Source organism: Galeopterus variegatus, unplaced genomic scaffold (genome assembly GCF_000696425.1).
Source record: "Galeopterus variegatus unplaced genomic scaffold, G_variegatus-3.0.2 Scaffold13437, whole genome shotgun sequence".
Taxonomy (NCBI): domain Eukaryota; kingdom Metazoa; phylum Chordata; class Mammalia; order Dermoptera; family Cynocephalidae; genus Galeopterus; species Galeopterus variegatus.
In genome coordinates this window covers 5,569-30,531 of record NW_007739548.1, presented here as the reverse complement: position 1 = coordinate 30,531, position 24,963 = coordinate 5,569, and the positions used below count along the sequence as shown (strand labels likewise).

The window sequence follows — 24,963 nt, the reverse complement described above, 5'->3', positions numbered from 1 at the left end:
AAACCCCAGATCCTCAACCTGCCTGATAAGGTCCAAGATATTCAGGTTCCTACCTATGCTTCTAGCTTCATCATCAATTGCCACCTCATAATATCTATCTATACCCCTTGTTTGATTTTTTCCACTGCAGCGCCTAACCTGGTGGGCTCTGTCTGTCTGTTGACCACCCCCCACCCCCCACGCCACTAGCAAGTGCCGCTCAACCTCCAGGCTCAGTTTAAAAGTACAGGTAAAATGTCCATGCCTCACAGAGAAAGGACAGGTCACCCCATTAGACACTGCTCTAGCATCTTGCTTTTCACCTGGTACCATTCATCTCACCTGGGATGACTTTTCACATATCTGCCCCGCTCGATGGTGATTATTTATTTATTGTTATTATTTTTAATAGGCTGTCTCCCCCACTGGAGCACAGGTTCCATGCTTACTGCTGGGTCCATACTGTCTGGCCCAAGGCCTGACACTTGAGAATATTTGTTAAATAAACAAAGAAATAAGTACAGGCTTTCTGTATTTTAAAAAATCTTTTCAAATTAAAGACAAAAAGGAAAAGAAAAGAAATCGACAGATGACGAGGACTAGTTATCTTTTTCTCCTAAACACAAATGGGTTAGATAACTAAGTAATTTGTGCTTCAACATTCTTTCTTCTACATTCCATATAGACTTGTCCTCGTCTCTCTCTGCCCTTGTTATTACATCATCTGTGTCCTTTTTTCATTTGAACGCACATATTCATAACAGGGCACAACTCATTAAGTCTAAAAATAATTTTCTGCTTACACTTTGCATGGGTTCCTGCTTGATGAACAAAGAGTACTTTGTCATAAGTGAGCTTTCTCCAAAATTGAGTACCGGGTATGCGACTTCTGGGAAGACTTGGTGCAGAAACTGAGCACTGATTCACGGTTGTGTCCGCCACAGAACTCTTGTCCCTTGTTAGGGGCTCATCTTACTTTAGGTCCAGGAGCCACCAGTCTACGAATGCTCCCACCCCACAGCAGCTGGGTGTTAGTGGCCTGCTGCGGGCTGCACCAGGTTCCGTGTGCCCCTCTGTCCTCCGTCGGGCACAGCAGGTGCAGTGCCAGAGTCCACGATACTTTGAAAGACCTACCAAAAAAGCATTCATTTCTTTTAAAATGAAAAGGAAAAAATCAACTTTTAAGTCAGAGAAACCGTTTTGATATGTAGTATTAATAACTTTGTCTTTATACTAATGCAGTTGTAAAAGATAATTTTTAACCTTTTTTTGTGGAGGAAGGGTCACACAAAGGTGGAAGTGCTGGGCCCCCGGAAACCTTTCAGAGTAAGCAGGGTCAGTCCTTACGCCTCTCCCTCTGGAGCCAGGACACTTACTGTTCCAGGCTTGCCTTTCCCCCATTATCATTTGGAGTGTTTATTTAGATTTCCTCTTTAACCTTCTGCACTGTTCTGAAAGCACAGGATATGACACGGCTCGATGGCTAGAATGGACCTCTATTATTTCCACGATCAGAATACCAATATCCGAACTACTCCAGACCTGTAGGAATAGCCCAAAGCAGACAACCCTCTCGGTTGATGCGGGCTGTGCTCTTGGGAAGTCCCCGTGGTCGCCCTGTGATCTGCATGAGTCCTGTCTCCAGGGTGGGCATGGGTTGCAGTGCAGGCAGGCCCTGGCTGAGGAATGGAGAGACACTGAAGTGGCCGTCATTGCGCAATGCCACATCCTTTTCATGGCCCTCGACGCCTTGGGGACACTGGTACCAGAGGAAGTTTTAAAAATAGCCTATGTCTGAATGATCCAAGAACAAACAGAAAAGACTCGTGTGGCTAAAATGAACAGGGTTTTATATTATAACTGCAGTTGTATGGTTTAAATCAGTTTCCTTCTAGAGCAGCAGCCGACTGCCAGAAATCTTATCTGTGATTCTTTTTTCTTTTCTGTAACACATTTTAACAAAATTTGGGTAACTTTGGACTTTAAATGATACACCAGTTTATAGCCCTGCCAGTCGTGTCCCCTTCTCAGGCTTATCCCTGCTTCCCCAGCCCCGGCCACACCTGTCACCTTCTCCAGCTCTTCATTTCACTTTCCACTCTCCTCAGTGAAATCAGAGAATGAGTCTAAGGGAAGCAAAATAAATACTTCAGCTGCTTCTCTCTTTGTTTTGTTTTTGTGGAAAAATTTGTGTGGCTGAGGAATTCTGGATGCGACTCTGCAGAAGAAAGCTGTAAGATGACGTTCTCTTCAGGGAAAGCATTGGTCCAGGCCTCAGCAGGTTTGGGTTCTAGTTTTGTCCCTGTGACCTTGCTGTGTGACCTGGGACATGACTCTTTACCCTCTGAAACTTGAGTTCATCATTTGTCAAACAAAGAGCACAGTTTCCCCAGCAGGGTTACATGTGAGAGTAGAGGAAGAAGTAGAACCGGAGCTAGTTTGGTAGACTTTCTTTGGGACAAGTCAACGTCCCCTTAGGCCAAAGTGTACTATCCACTTTGGAGATCATCTAGAGTGGCTTAATTCCTGGTCCTAGGGAAATGGAGCAGGAGGGAAGGCTAAACAGAGCTGTTGTGCCTCAGGCTGCCTCCCTGCACGTGTGCACCTGGCACTGTGGCCTGTTGTTTTATGCAGCGTGTGTCTTCTCTTCTCTCCTTTAACTTGGGGTGAACTAATATAAAAGACCAAAGGCCCCAGCCTATTCAGTAGGGGTGTGCTCTCAAGGATAGAAAAAACTTCACATCCTAAAGAAATAACCAGTGAAGTCCTTCCTGGTCTGCCATGGTATCGGAAACCCATGCTTTGCTGAGTTTTAATTCATCTAGGCAGCATGTTTTGAGCATCCATTTTGTGTCAGGCCCTGTGCTTAGAGCCAGGGATGTGAAAATCATCCCTTGCCTCTTTGATGTTCTTCTTTTGTCACTCTACCTCTCTACAATCTATCTCCAAATAGAGTTAGAATGGTATTTTAAATATGTAGATCATCTACTTCCCTGTTCAACCCCTCTAGTGGCTTCCTTTAGTATTTAGGGTAACATCCAAACCCTGCACCTTCTACTACAGGGCCCTGCAGGTCTGGCCTGAGCCTACCTCTCTGACCTCGCTCTACCCTTTTTGTTGTTGCAGACACCAATGTGATTCCTAAATCATGCCTTTTTTTGGTGTGAGGGTGGGAAGGACCTCAGACACATTGAGTTGAGTTCATCACAGTTCTCAGGTTAAGGCACATTACCATCTCAAGTCCCCTCCCTTGCTTTGTGTATTTATTCTCTTTTATCCCCAATTCTTTTATTCTCAATTCCCCAACTCCATTTTATACCATTCCTCTCCCTCCTGAAATATTTCAAGTTTATCTTCCGTTTGTATGTATTCTAGTAGAATGTTATATCTTGTGGGCATATATTTTAAATACACAGGGTATATTTTATGCTTTTCTCACTCATCACTAGGTTTTTAAGATCTAACCATATTGTCAAGGCCATGTCTGGGCATACCATGTACACATTTTAACTATGCACTTTCCCAGTGATGGATACCAGATTGTCTCCAACTCCCCACCTCCAGGAATAATCCTGCAGTGAACACCCTGCTAGTGTAGGGTCCTGTGTGATGGCCACAGGAGGGCACCTGCTGGGCACAGGGCATGCCACATACTTAATGTGCCCAAGTAGTGCATAGCTGCTTTCTAGAACTGCCTCACTGGCCCCAGGGCCTTTGTACCTGCAGTCTCCTCAGTCTGGAATAATTGTCTTCTGGGTTCCTAAAGGGCTTTCTCCTGCTCATCAGTGAAGTCTCAGCTCAGATTATCACTGCCTGAGAGAGGCCTTTCCAGTCTTGCAGTTAGCCCCACAACCCACCCTCCTCAGGTTACTCTGTCATTTTTATTCATATTTGTTACATCATAGCGCTTTTCACAATTCGAAATGATCTGCGGTCACTTATTTATAATCTGTCTTTTCCCCATGAGGGGAGGGAACGCTGTCCTGCTCACTAGGCATGTAGCATGGCCCTAGCATATGGAAGGCTCTCAACAGATATTATTGAATATTGAATTAATGAATGAAATAATACATAAGCAGTACTGTGGTATCAATCTCTTCAGATCTATGGTTAGAAAAGCAGGGAACGTTAAGGGGCGAGACAGGTAGGGAAGGCTCTTTAAAAGGGACCTAAAGGGCAGCTGGAGGTCCTGGTCATCAGTGCCTCTGCACTCGGCTCAGTTCCACAAGTCCACACCTTTATATCCATCCGTAACTTTTCAGAATGTTCCCATGCGGCCCTACCCGCCTGTCCTACTGGTGCAATCCCCGGCAAGCCCGCAGGGGGCGCCCAGAACACGCCATCCAGGGAGAACTAAAACTACATTTCCCAGCATTCCGCGCGTGGCCCACCCACTTCCGGAGCCTGCGAGCAAGATGGCGGCTTCCGAGGAGCACGATTCTCCGACCGAAGCGCCCCAGCCGGCGGTGGCGGAGGAAGAAACCAAAACATTTAAAGACCTGGTGAGAATGGGTGACGCTGGCTTCTTTTGTACTGGTGGCGCTAGGCCCTAGGCGGGCTCGGTTACCTTAGATCGCAGTCGGTAGTGTACACAAGCATCTCGGGGCCTGGCGTAGCTTTCCCCCCAAATTTCAGAAGCTTGGGTTCTGGACGCGCTCCCGCGGCTCTGAGTTTGGGTGTTGGGAGGACAGTCGTGCCCTGAGAGTCCCTATTTGCCCTTTTCTCCACTTTAGTGTGGCGACGTTTGTTATCCAGGAGGTTGTACGTGAATCGGTCTTTTTATAGCTGGACTTTTGAGTCAAAAGAGCCAACCGGGTTTGAATTTCGACCCAGTCACTTACTAGAGTTCAGTTGATACCTCTCTGCTTCACTTTCCACATTTGCAAATTGGGGATAATAATAAATACTTACTTCGCAGAATTGTTGCGACGATTAAATGTTGTAATACGTGTAAAGCACGTGGCTTTGTCCCCTGTGGGTAGAAAGTGTTGTCTTCAGTTACTGTCTCATGGTACTGAGATGCACAATAAATACCTTTAAATCAAGTGTAAAGGCTGTACTTGTCACCAGCAGAATGGCTCTGACAAAATCATTTAAGTAGGAGGGAGGTGGGGATGGTGGTGCTGTTCTTTGCTAAGGTGTTTTTTTCTGTATTCTAAGGGTGTGACAGATGTATTGTGTGAAGCTTGTGACCAGTTGGGATGGGCAAAGCCCACCAAGATCCAGATTGAAGCTATTCCGTTGGCATTACAAGGTAGGTAATTAAATATGTGACCCAGTACAGATTCAATATGAAGTTATACTCAAATCCTTACCACTTTTGAGAGCTATTGCTTGCATACTTCAAATGAAATAAATATATGGTCACTACAGATACAAAGTTTGGTCTTACTGGCTTTTGAAAATGTCAGTCATTTTCCAGTTTTACTGAGCTTACTTTTGTTTTAATAACTGAAGGGGTTTATTTTCTGCCACAGATGCTGACTTTAATGAAGCACTGGATTAAAGTGTACTGACAAGAAACTTGTTAGAAATTATGAATTGGTAGGTGTACACTTACACGTAAGGATGCCTGGAACATATATTCTTGTCTAGTGGAGTTGAGAGCTCTTACTGTGAGACATGTTTGTCGGATTTTCAGAATGGTTAAAGTGACAACTGATGACTAGTGACACTGAAACTAACAGATTGTACTTTAATGGAGTTGAAATAAAATCCTTGTTTTAGATTCCTAAAATGCTAACTTTACGGGATTAGGATAGGTGGTAAAAGAGACTCAGAGGTGTTAGGTAACTGAAATTAGTTAATATCCTCAGAGAAAGTGAATGTAATCTAAGCTACATTACTATAAGAGGAGGGTTACATTTTTGGGTTCCTTATCCCTTTGAGAATCAAATAAAAATAAAAGATTTCTTCTTTATAAAAATGCATATATATTTACACACATGCAATTTTGCATATAATTTCAGAGAGTTTAAGACTCTCCTTTCCCCTCACCCTGAACTCCTCTCTTATGAGTCCCAACTTAAGAATTCCTGGACTAGAGCTAGAGATAGAACAGTGCATCACAGTGGTTAGAACACACTTAGAATACTATATTGCTTACTTCTGGGGACAATTTTCAGGGACCAACTGAGGGGCAATGATTGTGGTATAGTATCAGGAATAATCGCTACTAGTTGAAGGAACTGAGTGCATTTGATCTGGGAGAGTGAGAGGGTAAGATGTGATAATTATTGGCTTTAAGGATTTGAAAAGCTGTCATGTGGAAAAGGGATTAGGTTTATTCTCCTTAATTCCATTTGCTTCTTCCGTAAGTAGTTACGGAGTATGTGATGTACGTGTAAAGGTTAAGAGTGTCCTCTCCAAGAATTCAGTCTAATAAGGAGATAATTATAAATTTATTACAAGGTGAACAGGAACATAAAAAAGTTACATTAAGTGTTCACACATGGAGTAGAAGAGATTATTTCTGACTGGAATGGATTAGAGAAGATTTATTTCATTTTATTTTTTGGCTGGGGACGTTGGGAAGACATTTGAGCTGAACCTTAAAGACTGAAGTTAGAGAGATTTAGGTATTCAGATATGTTGGGAGGGAAGCACTTTCTAGGCATTGGGAACTACAAGGAAAAAAGCCAAGGAGGCTGGAAAACATCGGCATGTGTGGAAATTGGCAAGTACCTAACACAGAGTGGTGAAAAAGTCTAGTAAGGTAATTAGGACCAGATTATAAAGGAGTTGAATGCTGAATAAAGGAATTTGGTCTTTGTTCCATAGGCCTTGGAGCACCTTTGGGGATTGTTTTTTAGCAGGAGAATGAAATCCTTAGAGTTGTTCACTTGGAAGATTAATCTCAGCTGTGTAAGATCGTTTAGCAGTCTGGAAGCTGGGAAACCAATTAGGAGATCATTGTAATAATTTTGGCAATAAATAATGGGTAGGGTATTGGTAGTGAGAATGAAAAGAGAAAATGACAGATAAAGAACATGATTTTACAACCAGTTAGGCAAGTGGAAGGCAAGGGGTAGAAAAATCTGAGATTATTGCAGTTTCTGGGCTATGTGTTTAGGACGTATTATTGGTGTACCAGTGATATAAAAAGGGAACACAGGAGGAAAAATAATTTCAGGAAAGATAAGTTCATCTGGAAATAATCCATTTCAGATATCAGTGATATAGAATTGGAGGAGGGGGAAATGAGGAGATGTTGGTCAAAAGGTACAAAGTTTCACTTAGGATGAATAAGTTATGAAGATCTACTGTCCAGCATGGTTACTACAGTTAATAATGATGTTTTGTATATTTGAAAACTTCTAAGAGAGTAGATCTTAAATGTTCTCACCACAAAAAATGATTAGTATGTGAGGTGATAGATATGTTAATTAGCTTTATTTAATCATTTCGCAATGTATACATATATGAAAACATCACATTGTATACTGTAAATATATACAATTTTCATTTGTCAATTATGCCTTAATGAAGTTGGGGAAAAAAGAAAATAGAAAAAAAGTACACTGTTGGAGTTTAAGGATTAGAACTTGATTGAGAGGCCAGAACTGGATTTAGACACCGTATCCAAAGGGAGGTTATAGGTGAGACTGCATACGGGCTATGGGTGAGGTTGCCAAATGAGGCTAGAGATGACAGAGAGGAGAATTGGAAGGTTCGCTGGAGGCTGAAAATCATGAGAGTGTAGTTTCAAACGAATTAGGTATCGGAGAGTGTTTCAAGGGGGAAGAGAGTAAACACTTCAACTTGGGTAGTAAAGTTAGGAGGATAAGGTCTGAATAAAGGCTGCTGGTGGGAAAGAATTTATCAGCAGTCAGCAGTTCCAGAGTTGCTTTCAAATAGCAAGAACAGTTGGTGCCTTTTGATTTTTGCCAGCATAGGTGGGAAGAAGGAATCAAATTTAAGTGGTGTTAATAATTCTAAAGTTATTCTAATGTTTTCAGTCAAAAATTTGAATATGATGCAGAGAAGAATAGGGCTTAGTGGAGGATCCCTGGGAACTGAGAAACATGATTGAAATGATCACCATGGAAAAGGTCTTCATCCTTCTTGGGCCTGTCTCCTTCTGCTGAGCAGTTTATAAATCCTTCATTTGAATCTATAGATTTTGGCCCTAAGCAAATGATTCTGATAATTTAAGTTTTTTTTTTTTTGTTGTTGTTGTTCTATTAAATTAACTTTTAAATTTTAATTTGAGACTAATAATGGCCTCAGTTTCTGCAAAGTTACTAAGTCCTGGGTCATCCATTATTCTTAAACCTGATAACAGTCCTGAAAGATAGGAATGCTTATTTTATTGGTGAGGAAATTGAGGCTCAGAGGGTAAGTTTCTTGGCAGTCACATAACTAATTATTGCTACAGGCTGGAATTTGAACATAGAATCTTGTTGCTCAAAACCTGTGTTTGTGCCCCTGTATCACAAAATGTTACTGTGGAGAGATCAAAATCTTTTGATGGCTTTTGAGGATGATTTCCTTCCCATGTTTTATGTATTAGGTTTATTTCCATTTCAGAGATCACTTAGAGTCATCCTTTAGGAATTTCAGACAGTTCGTTAATGGCCGCCATATAGCAAAGCACTTACGTTTAGTGCGAGCAATGTGTATGGTGAATATGACAAAAATTTATTTTGCTCTTATGGAGTTTATGCATTCCTAGTGTACTCTACACAGATATCAGCACTGAAAAGACTTAGAGGTTTTGAGAGGAAGGAAGGAGACGGTATAGAAAAAATTATTGGTTTCACAAACTGAGGGTTGCTGGAGGGAATCATAAAAAACCTGAAAGTAGCATAGAGCACAGTGGGCAGTGGGCATCGCTCATTGTCTCATGGATTGAGTGACATAAGCTCCTTTACTTCCCTAAATTTTTCATATGTATTCCTTTCTTCTGAAGTTTTAAGATTTCCCTTGACAAGAACAGGAGAACTAATTCTAGCTCCCTTTCCCCCTCCTGAAGGCACATGGCACGTGTGGTACACAGGTAGGGAAGGCAGAATCCCCATGTAGTTGGGGAATAAGAAGCTTGGAAATTATTAGCTTACATTGGTCTTTATTTCTTAAATTGCAATTGGAATTTATTACACCTACCCTGCAACCAAGGAGAACATTAAAATAAGTAGAGGAATGAGAAATTTTATCTCTGGATTGTCATTTGTTTCTATAATCTTTACAAAATTAGTCCATCGTTTGATCTTATGTGTATTTCACATCTGTGCATATACTTTTGAATGGAAAACACTTAATTTCAAGATAATATTTTCCTCTCCTGTCTTCCTAGCTGTTCTTTTCTCAGTTTCTTCTCCCAGTTCCTTTCCCTTTGCCTTACAGTATTGATTTTGTGTTCATCCTTTTTTCTTACTCTAAAACACTAGACATTTATGGGCTCCAACCTAGACCTACAGAATCAGCATTTCCAGGTAGGGACCTAGGCATGTGTATAGCTGTAAAGACCTCATAGGTTATTCTGATGTGTTTGTCCCAGGGGAGCACCACTGGCAGGACACTGATGGCTCCCACATCTGTATTTCTAGCCCATGCTTTTCTTTTTTTTTTCTTTTAATTTATTTTATTTATTGAATCAAAATCAATTATACATATTTTGGGGGTTGAACATTGAGATATGTTGATTAAATCAATATTACTAGTATATACATTGTTACAAATCGTAATTATTCTTTATGCCCCTTGTCCAACCTCCTCCCTCCCCCCTCTAATTGCCCTAGATTTCGTCTCTCCTGAAAGAATAATGGTTACTCTGTTAACTTGTTGCCTAGATGATCTGTCCAATCTAGCCCACACTTTTCTTCTGAGCTCCAGACAGCTATGTCCAACTGATTTTTAGATAATTCTCCCTGAATTTACTGCAGGAACCTTAAGTTCCTTGTGTCTGAACCAGACATTATTTTCTTCACCAGAATGGATTTTTCTATGGCTCCTGTTTCAGTTTTTTGCTTTTGAGTTTCCCATACTGAAAACTGTGTGCCACCCACATTTCCTTTTGTTGCTTTCTGAGTGTCACTTGTTCCTGTCCTCACTGCCTTACCTCAGTTCAGGCCTCCATCATAACTCCTCTGAATCAAGTCTGGTATTTTAGCTGAACTCTTGTTTTCCCTGTTCTGGTCATTTAAGTCATTTTAGGTTGTAAGGAACAGAGTTATGTTTAGGTTGCCCCTGAGAAAAGGGGTTGATTGTAGGAGTATCTTCTAGATAACTGCCTTCTCAGCAGTCACACGGTTATAGAACAGCGCGAGCAGCAACTGTGGGGGGCATTACTTCATCCCCACTGGGCATTGTTTTAGTGCACAGCCACCTCATAGGCTGTAGCCCACCTAGAGATGGTAGTCGTAGCTTGGAAGTTAGTTTCCCAAATTATGGCTTAACTGCAGATAACAAACCATGGTGACCTATTCTGCAGGAATTTCTTATATTCTCTCAGAAGGAGCAGTGTAAATGGCGCATACTTTTAAGGTCTTTGGCTCCTCCTTATGCCACGAGGCATAGAATTTATATTCGTAAAGATAACATGGATCATGAAATTCCCTGTGAGTTTCCTTTCTTGCCTTCTGTGTTCCAGCACATTGTCCTTCGCACTTTTCCCATGTACACTGTGTTCTTTAAAGCCTCCATCCTGTTTTCTCATATAGAAATATCCTTCCTTTCCCCTTGGCTTACTTCCACATTTAACTCACTCATCACGTCTTTGGCAGTAGGTGTTTTCTTTTTCTTCTAGGGCGTGACATCATTGGGCTGGCAGAAACTGGCTCTGGAAAAACAGGGGCCTTTGCTTTGCCCATTCTGAATGCTCTGCTGGAGACGCCCCAGCGTTTGTTTGCCCTGGTTCTCACCCCTACTCGGGAGCTGGCTTTCCAGATCTCAGAGCAGTTTGAAGCCCTGGGGTCCTCTATTGGAGTGCAGAGTGGTAAGTGTCTAAGAGGAAAGGAATCCTAGAGTGTCATCACAAGTGCAGAATGACTGCGAAGGGAGAATCGGGAAAGTATTAGCATGAGTTCTTAACCTAAAGAGCTGATGATGTATTTTAGCTTTGGGAAAAGTATTAATTGTAAGGGAAGAATAAATTTAGGTAGAAATATAGTATTGGCTTTAAAACATGTTCAGTGGGCTATGGAAAAAATTATGGATCTTTTTTCTTTCTCTGTTCTTTTTATTTTTGTAGCTGTGATTGTAGGTGGAATTGATTCAATGTCCCAATCTCTGGCGCTGGCCAAAAAACCACATATAGTAATAGGTGAGTAATTGACAAAGGTAAAAGATACTGACAATGATGAATATGTTGAATGGAAAGACTTTAAGAAACATTTTTATACCCTGTTTAATTTTTTAATTTCTTAAATTAAGAAATGGTGTGGAGTAGATAACTTACTTTCTTTTTGTTCATGTCCTAAAATATTGCTCTGTTGATCTTTTGAAAGAATCAACTTTCGGTTTTGTTGATTTTCTCTATTGTTTTTTTTTTTTTTTTTCCTTTTTGTCTTTTTTTACTGACTGGTAACGGGATTGCAAGCCTCGGTGTCGCGCCCGTACCATGCTCAGCCAGTGAGCGGGAACCGGTCTCCACATGGGATCCGAACCCTGCGGGAGCGCCGCCGCACTCCCAAGCGGTGCACTCTCCAGTGCGCCACCGGGCCGGCCCTTTCTCTATTGTTTTTTAATTCTCTATTTCATGTATTTCTGTTGTACTCTTTGTTATTTCCTACTTGTATTTGCATTTGGTTTAGTTTGCTCTTCTTTTTCTATTTTCTTAAGGTAGAAGTGTACATTACTGATTTGAGATTTTTCTTATTTCTAATATAGGTGTTTACAAGTATAAATTTTCCTATAAGCGCTGCATGACCCCTGCATCCTATAAATTGTGATATGTTGTGCTTTGATTTTTATCTCAAAGTATTCTCTGTTTTCCCTGTGTTGTTTAATTTCCACACATTTATGAATTTTCTAAATTTCCTTCTGTTATTGTAAAAAAAAAAAAAATGAGTAAAACATTGCCCTTTCTCCTCAACCTTTCTTGATAGCAACTCCTGGTCGATTGATTGACCACTTGGAAAATACGAAAGGTTTCAACTTAAGAGCTCTCAAATACTTGGTCATGGATGAAGCAGATCGAATACTGAATATGGATTTCGAGACAGAGGTGAGTTCTCGATTTCTTTTTCTTGAGCATTTCAAATTCCTGTTTCCAACTTTGGTTCTTTGACCACCTGTTTTATGGAGGGCACTGCATCGGTATTGGTTAAATTTCAGTGTCTCTGCTTTTTTCATTCTTGGTGCTTTTCACATTGTCATTGCCTCAGCACCCTCTTGTCTTTAGAGTATAGTCTGACTCTGACTTCAGAGATGAGAAATGTCAAAACCAGATTTTCTTTTCCATTTTGTTTGATTTAAATCTCTTCTATATACCTTGAAATATCTTTATTTTTTTTGATGACCCACTCAATATAGTTTATTTAGTTGATTAATGCCTATTCTTGGCTTTTCTCTTAATCTACTAATTGAAACTGTTCCTTTATCTGAATGGTATTATTTTTTTGGTGGCATCTGATATGGTAACAAATAGTAAATATTCAATAAATTTTAGCTGAATCGAATTGAATTTTTGAGGCTCACATCCCCACAGTGGTATATTTAGTTTGTTATCTCTACCTCCTTCACTATCTAGAGGATTGTAGGTGTCCAGTCTAAATGTTATTTTGGGGGCTGGCCTGTGGGTCACTTGGGAGAGCGTGGTGCTGACACCTCCAAGTCAAGGGTTAAGATCCCTTTACCAGTCATCTTTTTAAAAAAATAAAAATAAAAATAAATGTTATATTGGTCTTCTTTCCTCTTTGTGCCTTAGGTTGACAAGATCCTCAAAGTGATTCCCCGAGACCGGAAAACGTTTCTCTTCTCTGCTACCATGACCAAGAAGGTGAAATTTCCTTGGACTTCTATTTTCTTCTTTATAAGAATTGATACATAAAAACAATAGCAACAATAGTAACAATAAGTAAAAAGAAAAATAGAGCATTTAGGAATTAGTGTACTATTCTAAGTTTTCTTTTGTCAGGTGCAAAAACTTCAGCGAGCAGCTCTGAAGAATCCTGTAAAATGTGCTGTTTCTTCTAAATACCAGACAGTTGAGAAATTACAGCAGTATTATCTTTTTATTCCCTCTAAATTCAAGGTAGTGTTTACTTTGATCATTCCTGCCTCTCCCTCTCCTCATCAGAGCATGGAAGAATGTGTCAACTCTTGATTAGTTGAGAGCTTTGATAGAGACCTCAGTCCCTTCTGTTTGCTTTTAGAGCTCATGTTGTACTTATATTTATCACTGATAAGTCAGACATTCCAGGAATTCACAACATATTAAGCCACAATAATGAAGTCATGATGTAATGATAGAATTTCTTTCCAACCCCATCCTTAAGATAGTTTTTCCTCTGTCTGCTTATTATGTGGCTTTTTTGTAGGAAGGAGACCCTAATTTTGTGCTTTGATATAAGGACTTTTTCTGGTTGCTGAGTATAGATCTCCTTGTGCTTGGCTTCAGGCTATATGGGGGATGCATGGTCCACAGAGATGATAATGCTGGTTAAGAAGTGCATTAAAAAAGTTGACAGCTGGTGGTCTGGATAATTGAGAAGCAACTATAGGCTTAGTCTTTGCTTACTGTATATGCCAGGTTTCTTCCTTCTAGGTTCAATTACATATATTGTTTTGGGTTTGTAACTCAGGATACCTACCTGGTTTATATTCTAAATGAATTGGCTGGAAACTCCTTTATGATATTCTGCAGCACCTGTAACAATACTCAGAGAACAGCTTTGCTACTCCGAAATCTTGGATTCACTGCCATCCCCCTTCATGGACAGATGAGTCAGGTAAGGATTCTTTGGCCTAATTAGCTGTGAACTGATGTCATGAGAAAGATAAACCCTATAACCGTAGATTTGTACAATAAGGACATACAGCATTAATACCTATTTCCGTAATTGTTCTAATTTTCTGTGCTTCAAAGTGTTGCTGTGGATTACTTTCTCTTTTAGGATAGCTAGGGACTCATATTCAAATATTTTATGGGTAGTTATCTAGTTTGCAAGCTGTTGAGTTGATTTATTCGGCTCTAGTGGTAGTAGTGATTCTCCAGTTTCTAAAGACATTTAATAAATTATTTCCCAATTATCTTTCTGTCATGTTAAACAATCCCTATTTTGTGGTACTATTTTCTATAGTCTTAAATATTTTTTGTTGCTTCCATATTTCTATTTTGATTTGTGAAGCCTTATTCTGGACAAAGGGGAAAAAACTTTTAAAAATTTGTGTCTCTTGGTTCTTGTGTTTAGTGTGTCTGTTTTGTGTGTCTTATATTCCAAGATTCCTTAATTTTCCAAGATTAAAATTCTTCTCATTTCCTTTTTGTTATCTCAGAGCAAGCGCCTAGGATCCCTTAATAAGTTTAAGGCAAAGGCTCGTTCCATTCTTTTAGCAACTGATGTTGCAAGCCGAGGTTTGGACATACCTCATGTAGATGTAGTTGTCAACTTTGACATTCCTACCCATTCCAAGGTGAGTCCTGTTGCAAACTTGGCTTTTTCATCCCGAATTGTATGCCTTAATAGAATGTTTCTATCTTTCCTTAGGTACAACAGAGTTTTTTTGTCCTTGATTAGTTAATGATCAAAAACTGAGAAAGCTCTTGATTTCTTCATTCTTGATTTATTGTTTTGCACATGACCATGTATGTGACGTTAATAAATGTGAATGAAGGTAGCCAAGGAGAGTAATAGATGCTCACATTCAGAAGGGGCATGTGCAGCATATGCTAATCTAAGTCAGTCTCATTTCTTTTTTTTTTTTTTTAAAGATGACCAGTAAGGGGATCTTAGCTCTTGGCTTGGTGTTGTCAGCACCACGCTCTCCCAAGTGAGCTGACCGGCCATCCCTATATAGGGATCAGAACCCATGGCCTTGGTGTTATCAGCACCGCACTCTCCCAAGTGAGCCATGGGCCGGCCCCTTAAATCAGTCTCATTTCTTTAGAAATGACAGTTTGTAGTTCTTAGGGTATCTCAGGGTTTTTCAGTCTTGGCATTATTAACATTTTGGGCCAGCAAATTATTTGTTGTGGATGTTGTTCTCTGCATATTAGGATGTTAGCAGCATTCCTGGCCTCTACTCACTAGATGACAGCTCACACATCCTTCCAGTTGTGACAACCAGAAATATTTCCAGACATTACCATATATCCCCTGGGGATGTCAGAATCACCCCTGGTTGACAACTGGTGTTTCTTGGCTTTGTATTTAACTGCTGTAGACAAGGTGCTGTCTCATTTGATTTTCACAATAACTCTAAGTTCGGGCATGTATTTCTATCCCTGTTTGATAGATAGAAACCAGGGTTCAGACAGGTTATGTGATTTACAGATAATTGTGTAGCTGGCAGGTGGTAAAACCTCTAGATCCAGTGCTGTTTTTCCTTATACCATGTTGCCTGTACCCATTGTAGATATGTTGTATAGGTATGTCTTCCTATAAAAGAAAGGGAAGCATTGGATCAACTTTGTGCTGCAAAGAAAATAAAAAAGTTAAAGTAGATTTGTCTCAATAGATTGTCCAGGCTTTTTTTGTTCATGTTTCAACATGAATCTCTTTTCTTTCAAAGATTTGCAGCTAGACTTTGCATACATAGTTTTTTACTTATAATTTGGATAAACTGAATTTATTTACTCTTTTTGTTTCAGGATTATATCCATCGAGTAGGTCGAACAGCTCGAGCTGGGCGCTCTGGAAAGGCTATTACTTTTGTCACACAGTAAGTAAATCAGCTTTAGGGGCTAGCAATGTAGAGAAAAGAGCAGAACTTTGGAGCTGGACTGACTTGGAACCTGGCTCTACAATTACTTAACTAATCACCTAAATTCCCTCATCTTGGTTTTCATATTTGTAAAATGGAAATAATAATACCTTCCCAGCAGGGTTTTGATGAAAATTGGAGACAATATATGTAAAAGAACTAGTGTAATATTTGGCTCATAGAAACATGGCAAATGGTACCTGTTATTTCTTTCACCTGCTACAGCCAGAAAGCAGTGACCTTTCCCTTTCAGAAAGTATTAGAATAAGTTTCTGATTTTTTTTTTTTTTTAAGGAACAAATTTTTATGTATCCAAGGCTTTTCTGTGAGTAAAGAATATAGTGGGCGATTTTCTGGTCTGTGCAAAAAAATTGCACTTAACCAGTATTTAGAAAAGGAATATTACAAGTATATTCAATATTATTTAAATCGGCGGCTCAAATTGTATCATATCATAATATATAGTTTAGGACTGGACAGGCATCTGCATTAACAGCCAACCAAATGCTGCTTTTCCTTAGGTATGATGTGGAGCTCTTCCAGCGCATAGAACACTTAATTGGGAAGAAACTGCCTGTTTTTCCAACACATGATGATGAGGTTATGATGCTGGCAGAACGTGTGACAGAAGCCCAAAGATTTGCTCGGATGGTATGCAACTCGCTTTCTTTCTCACCAGCATCTATGCAGATGGTGTTAATCATGTGCCAGACATTTTATTATATTAATCCTTGTAATAAACTGGAGGAGCTGGGTATTATTTTATTTCAAGTTTAAGATAAGCAAACTAAGTCACAGAGTGGTAGGTAATTTGCTTTAGACCACACTGCTAAATGGTTGAATCTGGGTTTGGACTCAGACAGTCTGACCATAGTGATCACATTCTCAGCTGCTGTTCATGTATCACATGTGGCAAGACAGCCATTGGACTTGAGGTCAGAAGACGCAGCTATAAACTGTGAACCTGGGCATTTTGCCTCATCTCTCAGAATCAGTTCCTAACCTGTAAATAGGGAATAATACTTGTCTTAAGTACCTTACATGGTTTTAGGAGCACCAGATAAGCCAATATAAACTACATAGTTACTAGTAGTAGCAGTGGTGGTAGTGTTGATGAGAAGAGTCTATAGGAAAACCCTTGGAAGTGCTGTCTGCTTCCTGGTGTTCTTTTTTTTTTTTTTTTTTTTCTAAATGACCTGTAAGGACATCTTAACCCTTGACTTGGTGTTGTCAGCACCACGCTCTCCCAAGTGAGCTAACTGGCCATCCCTATATAGGGATCTGCATCCGTGGCCTTGGTGTTATCAGCACCACACTCTCCCAGGTGAGCCATGGGCCGGCCCTAGCTTCCTGGTGTTCTTTTTTTTTTTTTTTAAATGACCTGGAAGGACATCTTAACCCTTGACTTGGTGTTGTCAGCACCACGCTCTCCCAAGTGAGCTAACTGGCCATCCCTATATAGGGATCTGAATCCGTGGCCTTGGTGTTATCAGCACCACGCTCTCCCAGGTGAGCCATGGGCCGGCCCTAGCTTCCTGGTGTTCTACCTGAGGGATGGAGAAACTTTGCTCATGGGTTCCTTTCTGAGTAGCTGAGATACATGTTTGTTTTTGTTTTTCTGCCCATATTGAATTTTTTTTTGGTATTTTTGTATATAAAAGAGTGTTGTTACATGTGCATTGGGGAAAAAATTTGGAAAATTCAGAAAGGATTAAAGTAGTAAATGAAAAGGTAAACCATCCCTCACAGAGAACCATTGATAACATTTGGCTATTTTTCTTTCATTAGCCGTAATTAGACTTTATCTAATTATATATGATTTACATTTTTCTGTTTTAACAAATATAGATCCATGTGATCATTTCTTAATGGCTACAGAGAATTTCGTCATGTATGTGTGACATGGTTTACGTTGATGGGTGTTTATGCTTTTTTGCACTTTTTTTCTCTTTTAACTAGTACTGTGTTGAACATCCTAGTGTGTACAGCTTTGCATACTTGTCTTGTTTTCTTAGAATAAAACTTAGAAATAGAATTTTTGGCTTAAGGAATATATGCGGTTAAATTTTGAATTCATGAAATGCCAAATTCCCCTCCTAGAAAAACTATAGCAGTTTGCACTGTTAGTGGCAGTATATGTAAATTTCCCCACACTTTGGCCAGTACTGGGTATTACCATTCTCTTAAATCTTTGCCAATCTGTCATGTAAAAGTACTAGGTTATTATTTTAATTTAATGCTTTGATAACTAGTAAGGTTAACCTTTTGTGTATTTGGAGTTGGGTCTTATTCCTTTGCTAACGTCAGGTATTGGGGAGTTACTACCTGTGTGATCCTAAGGAAGGAGGACTAGAATGAGTTGCCCTCAGTGACAGTAATTCATTTTCAGTCTCATTCTTTGTTTTCTTGCAGGAGTTAAGGGAGCATGGAGAAAAGAAGAAGCGCATGCGTGAGGATGTTGGGGACAATGATGACACAGAGGGAGCTATTGGGGTCAGGAACAAGGTGGCTGGAGGGAAAATGAGGAAACGGAGAGGCCGTTAATCACTTTTATAAAGACTTGAGTTCTGCTTTCCATTCTGTAAAAGGGGATTGAAGAAGAAAATGAAACCTCCTCCAAAAGAGTTCCTCAGACTGAAATTTGTCAGAATTATGTCCAGAATCTGCTCACCTGATTCAGGAGTCATTCCCCTTTCGGGGGGTTGGAGTATATTACTGCAGAGTAATTTTTACAGTGCTGGTGTCAGGACTGTGCCTGTTCTTCAGCTCTAGTTCCTTGCTCGTGGCGTGAGTAGGATGTGCTCTTCTGTGACTGCACACAGACCTTTTGCCTTCTTCAGCTGCAAGTCAAGAACCAGGTTGATGAAGCGCATCATCTGCAATTGTAAAGGAAAGAAGCTCCTGTGGCTGTATGTGATACTTAAGCCATCTCAGCTTGTGCTTCATTACATGTAATGTGAAACAATAAATTTAAGTATTTTTCAAAGATTCAAATTCCTTGAAGACCTTGGTGTTAAATGGCTTTATAAATTTAAATTAAGATCTTTTAATAGGTAAGAACCTGACAGTGGTGGTTATATGGCAAATTCATTGGTTGTTTAATTTAAGATAAACATTATTTATGACTTCTAAAGAAAAGATCAACAAAGAAACAAGATAATGGATAGCTTTGAAAAGGAAGTCAGGCTTAAAATGAGGTATGTTTTTCTTGGGGATGGAGCAAAGTCTGTCATTGAATGGTATTTTAGATCCCTGAATAGGTTCATCTCCCTGGTTCCCTGGATTAAGCAGGTAGTTGAAAAGACAGGTTTCTTGTGTAGACTCTTCTCCCAGGTGGCGAGAGTAAAATTAGGATGTATCAGAAATGTGGGTAATTCTAAGACCTGATATCTATTGTCATTGGTGCCCATTGGCCACTATCTTCTTTCTTTTGTCCCCATCTATTTGGTGATTTAGTTCTGGAGATGCAGAGCTGAGTCCTCAGGTCCTGGGGAGGAGATAGGCATTGGCGCTGTGGGGATGGGGTGGGGGAGGGGAGTGTTGCTGGAAATCAGAAACAGCTTTGAGCTTCCCCGTCATGCACAGTTTTGTGTTCTGAGGGCTTTTACACATGGGAGATGCCTAATAATTTTTGCTTAATTGTAGCAACTATATTAGAAGAGTGTATGTCTGGAGTAGCAGAACCAGGGTTAAAGAGATTCTAAGGAATCACTGTGATGGATTAAGGTAGGGAATGAAGTTTGTCAGAAGAGACATCTTAAAAGAAAGTGCATGTTCCAAATTGTGTTTAAAGTCAAAGTATCTGGTGAGAAGTGAAAGTAAAAGACAGTAAAATCCTCTGGTAGTCCAGGGGTAGACTGTTTATTGTAGGAAGATCTTTTTAAACATAGAGGTGGATTGTGTTCTACCACAGATGTATCCTAAGAGGGGTGCCTACGGATAAGGCATTTGTAACGAATCTAAATGGAGCAAATGGCTTATTTTGTTGTTTGGTTTGCTGAATTACATTGCTGCTCAATCTGGTATATCTGAGTGAAGGAGAAGTTAGAGGAGTCAGTAAGAAAAAGGAAAGGAGAAAAGGGGTAGAAGAAAATGAGAGGCAAATAGTTGAGTGGGGTCATAAGTGTGCCTCTGCCAGTTGTGTCTACCACTTGAGGCTAATTCTCTGTTAACAGTGCATTTTCCTGCTGGGACTCTCCAGGGTGGCTTAGGATAGCAACTCTGTCTCTGAGCCAATGGACAGTTGCTGTTTCAACTCAGTGGAGGACTTCAGAAGCAAGTTGAAATTGAATTGGGGTAGCAGTGGTGGGTAAGGAGAGACTGAAATTATCCTGAAGGATGTCTGAACTTTCTAAACAGGCAGTGGTCTCTAACCTGGGGTCTGTGAAGATATCAGGGGAGACTAAAAAGGTTAAAAATCACTACTTTAAAGCTTAATTGTTGTCTCTAAAGTGTATGCATAATGCTGCTTTGCTAGGATGGGAAGATAAGACACTAATGGAAGAAATGTGGACGATGTGTCTTCAGGCATATCAATAGGTCCAGAGCATAAACCAGAGTCCCAAACAGAAAAAGCAAAGATGCCACTGTGAAGGGCAGGAAGCAAAGAAATAAATGGATGTGACCCATTAGTAACGTGAGTAAGGCTTGTGGGTTTGCACTACTACTCAGAGCTATTCCTTGTGCTTCCTTGTTCTTTAAGGCGAGGTTGTGAAGTCTTGTAGCTGACGGCCTTACAGAGGTATGTATTAATTTCCTAAGGCTGCTGTAATAAAGTACCACAACGTGCATGGCTTAAAACAACAGAAATTTACTTTCTCACAGTTCTGGATTTTAGAAGTCCAAAATCAAGGTGTCGGCAGGGCCATGCCCTATCTGAAGGCTTAGAAAAGAATCCTTCCTAGCTTTTGGTGGTTGCTGGCAACATAACTCCATCTCTACCTCCATCTTCACATGGCCTTCTGCCCTGTGTGTCTGTATCTTCACATGGCCTTTTTATAAGGATACTAGTAATTGGATTTAGGGTGTATCCTAATCCAGTATGACCTCAATTTAACTAATTACATGTGCACAGGTCCTGTTTCCAAATGAGGTCAACTGAGGTTGTGGGTGGACACGGATTTTGGGGGCATACTATTCAACCCAGTACAAGGTGTATTTGTGGGTACTGCTACATTCTTTGGGGTTTAAGATTGCATTGTGGAGTAGAAATTGTGGATAGGATTATTACAAAGAAAGTGGAGAAGATGACATAGGTCTTCAGAAATATTAGTGAAATAGAGCTCCCTACACCCTCATAACATTCGCTAGCTTCTTCTGTAGAATTGCTTGCTTAACCTAAGTAACTCCATTTTACCCCGTCTGACCTGCAGACTACCCCCACTCTTCTGCATGAGAAACTGTTCACCTCATAGAAACAAAAGCTGTTGCATAGAAACAGGAGCCATACACAGTAAACTATTACATGGGAACAGGAGCCATACACAGTGAACGATTACATGGGAACATACACAATGAAAAGTTGTATGCTTGATTGCTCTAACGGCTCATTTTTGGCCTCTGTGACCTAGCTCCTTAGCTTGCTTTGTGTACCTGGACAAACCTGTGTGCCAACGGGATGTAGTTTTTGCCTTTAAAACCCCAGAAGACCAAGGCCCGAGGCCACTCTTCCTTGGTTGCTCCTTGGGAGATGGATGCTGGCCAGCTGGAGTGAATGAACTGCCCTTTTCTGCACGAGTGTCATATAAGTACATTTCTTGTAGGAGGGTGCCTCACAACATTTTGGAGGCCCCAGCGTTTCTCTCATGAGTATGTCCCTCCCTGCAATTATCTCTTTGGAGAAGATAGAGAAGCTGTTCCTCTTCTTCCTGGAGGCAGACGGGGCACTTTACTGTCTCCCCAGGTAGGTGAGATCTCAGTAAGGGACGGTACACCAATGGTTGGACTTAGTGGGAGACTGGGCGCAGCATTAACTCCCCTAGCCCTTGGAATCCCAAGATGTTGCTGGGCCCATTGGTAATTTGGATTTGGGTTTGGGACTCGCAAGTCAATAGGAATTGTGTTTCCATGTTTTTGTTCGTCTTTGTCATTGTGATTGTTGTGTCTGTGCATATCTTAGAGTAATTTTGGATGTGGCCACTTGTCTGTCTTTTGTGTTGCCGGTTATATGTTTTTGTGTGTCATTAACTGTGGTCTTATATAACAAATGGTACAAAATTCCTCCAAACAGGTCTATGGGACAACCCCCTTACATACAGGTTTGGATTGATATAATCTCTGACAAGCCGTCATAACTAAAAAGGTGCCGTAAAAAAATGTCCCAAGGTGAATGGAAATAGAACACCATCTGTGCTTTTAACTAAGCCTTCTCTTCCAGCTTCTCCGAAGAAAAGCGGCCCGCCCCCCGTCCCCCCAGTGGCTCCCATACTCTCTGACACCTCTGAAGACCCAATGTGGCTTTAAAAATTGAAAATAAGCTAAGAGTATTTCCTTTAATAATTTCTTCTCTCTTCACAGGAGAAGATTTAAAAATTTGGGGAAGGTTGATGATAAGTTAAACAGCAGTAGTTCATAACAGCAATGATTTAATCTCTGAATATACTGTAACCAAAGAAAAGAAGTTGAAAAACTATTGTAGGACGGCTAGATTAGTCCCAGAATGTCAACCTCATTTTCGATTTACTGGCTTTTGTTTCTTTATGTCGTGCTGACCTTATTGTTAAACACAGGTTTGCATTCTTTCCACTCATGGAGAAAATGGGGAAAACATTACTTTTAAGTTGGTTGAAAGTAATAACTGACAAAATACTTCAGAAAAATGTGAATTAGGCAGCTAAGAAAGCATACTCTGTTCATTACTTTAAAAAATATATATAGCCTTATTAACTCCACAGTGTAACAGTTGTCAGAGTCAACATTCAGATAGATATAAATAAAATATTTAAATGGTAGTGTAAATAGTTTTCAGGGCATACACATAGCTTTTCCCTAAAGAATTGCTCTGGCAACTTTGTTAAAAACCAATTGACCAGAACTATGGGTGTATTTCTGGACTTTCTTTGCCTGTTTCCCATACTCAGAGTGGTACTGCCTCTCCCTGCTGTTCCTTCAAACACCCCTCTCACTCCAACAGGCTCCCTTACCTCCCGGAACTCCTCAAGACCAGGCTCCCTTCATGGTTTACAACTGGAAAAATCAAAATCCTTCTTTCTTAGAAAAACCTCAGGTCCTCATCTCCCTCCTGGAGACTGTTTTCTTTACCCCCCAGCCTACATGGGATGATTGTGAGCAGCTCCTGCAGACTCTCTTCACATCAGAAGAACGCAAGTGGATCCAGAGGGAGACCCTGAAAACTGTTACCAGTCATGATGGCTGACCCTCTGATGACCCTGTTCACCTCAAATGCATGTTCCCCTCTTACAGACCTGGGTGGGACCCAAACAAAGACCAAGGTAAGGGGGCTCTCGGCCTGTATCGCCAGACTCTCCTTAGGGGACTCTGCACAGCAGCCCTAACCTATCAAAAGTAAGTGAAACTATTCAGGGACCAAACGAACCCCCCACCACTTTCCTGGAATGCCTTATGGAGGCTTACAGGACCCACAGTCCTGTGGACCCTGAGACCCCAGAAAACCAGCAGGCGATAAATAGTCAGCCCCAGACATTAGGAGAAAGCTTCAAAGAGGAAGGATTTAAAGGAAAATTGTTATCTGAGCTGGTTGAAATTGCCCAGAGGGTCTTTAACGACAGGTAGTCCAGAAAAGAAACAAACCGAAAAGCTAGATCTTAAGGATGTCTTCTTCAGCCTCCCACTGGCCGAAGTAAGCCAACCTCTCTTTGGCTTTGAATGGACTGACCCTGGGGGAGGATACTCTGGACAATTAACTTGAGCTCACCTCCCCCAAAGATTTAAAAATTCCCCAACCTTATTTGATGAAGCCCTTCGCCCTGTTTGTTGCCGAGATGTCAGGCATTGCCAAGGGGGTGCTCACCCAAGCCCTGGGACCATGGAAGAGGCCTATCACCTACCTCTCCAAGAAGTTGAACAGTGTAGCCGCAGGATGGCCAACCTGTCTCTGAGCCATAACGGAAACTGCTTTACTAGTAAAAGAGGCCAACAAGACATATGCTTAGTGGCCCCCCACTCTGACAGACTCTCTTACAAAGTGCACCTGAACGTTGGCTCACCAACTCCTGCTTCACCCAGTATCAGGCTTTACTTCTAGATCGGCCCCTAAAAACCACAGCTCTAAATCCAGCTATCCTCCTCCCAGATGACAACCCAACTGAGCCTGTCCATGACTGCCTCAAAACAATCAGGACATTCCAAGGCCTCCAGCTTGACCTGACTGATGTGCCCTGGACAGAGCGTAACGAAATGCTGTTCACTGATGGAAGCAGTTTTGTCTCCAATGGAATCAGGTATGCCGGGACAGCCATGGTGACTTTAGATCGGGTCATTTAAGCTCAAGCCTTAAGCCATAGAACATCTGCTCAAAAGGCTGAACTCATAGCCCTAACACAGGCTTTAAAGCATTGAAAAGATAAGACTGTTAACATATATACTGACAACAGATATGCTTTTGCCACTGGCCATGTTCAGGAGGCCTTATACAAACAAAAACGACTATTAACATCAGAAAGTAAATAAATAAATAATAAAACAAAAATACTAGCCCTCCTTAAGGCCATAGGGTATCCAAAAACCCATACATTGTCTGGGGCACCAGAAAGATAACTTGTTGGAGACCCAAGGCAACTCTGCTACAGATTTGACTGCCAAAGAGGCCACATTAAAACCAGTGGGGCCATTTGACTCTTTAATAGTTGCCCTGGCACCTCATTGCCACTAACTCCCCACTATACTAAAGAAGAAGTAAAACATGCTAAGATCTTAAAAACCTCCAACAATGCCATGAATTAAAAAATTCTGCCAGACCACAAGATTTATTTGCCACAGCCTCTAGGCAGATTGCTGATTAAACAAACACATCAAGGAACACACCTTGGATCCACAAAATTAGCTGAACTTTAAAAAAATTATTACATCCAAGATCTTGACAAAATACCAAAAGACATTGTTACCAGATATGAAATTTATTCATAAGTAAATCCAGGG

The 24,963-nt window shown here is 40.7% G+C and overlaps 1 protein-coding gene across 1 annotated transcript; it reads left to right on the top strand.

Moving 5' to 3' along the window:
• Positions 1–4,378: 4,378 nt before the first annotated feature.
• On the top strand, positions 4,379–18,841 carry LOC103581596 (probable ATP-dependent RNA helicase DDX47). Its single transcript, XM_008563391.1, has 12 exons — positions 4,379–4,481; positions 5,140–5,233; positions 10,727–10,915; positions 11,171–11,242; positions 12,027–12,145; positions 12,848–12,919; positions 13,058–13,174; positions 13,725–13,871; positions 14,419–14,556; positions 15,734–15,804; positions 16,368–16,497; positions 18,259–18,841. The coding sequence occupies exons 1-12, from the start codon at positions 4,395–4,397 to the stop codon at positions 18,388–18,390; spliced, it is 1,368 nt and encodes a 455-aa protein (XP_008561613.1). The 5' UTR covers positions 4,379–4,394; the 3' UTR covers positions 18,391–18,841.
• Positions 18,842–24,963: the final 6,122 nt, after the last annotated feature.

Coding starts and splice junctions, on each gene's coding strand:
- LOC103581596 (XM_008563391.1), top strand. CDS start 4,395: ATGGCGGCTTCCGAGGAGCACGATTCTCCGACCGAAGCGCCCCAGCCG. Junction 4,482..5,139: donor CCAAAACATTTAAAGACCTG/GTGAGAATGGGT, acceptor CTGTATTCTAAG/GGTGTGACAGATGTATTGTG. Junction 10,916..11,170: donor CTCTATTGGAGTGCAGAGTG/GTAAGTGTCTAA, acceptor TTATTTTTGTAG/CTGTGATTGTAGGTGGAATT.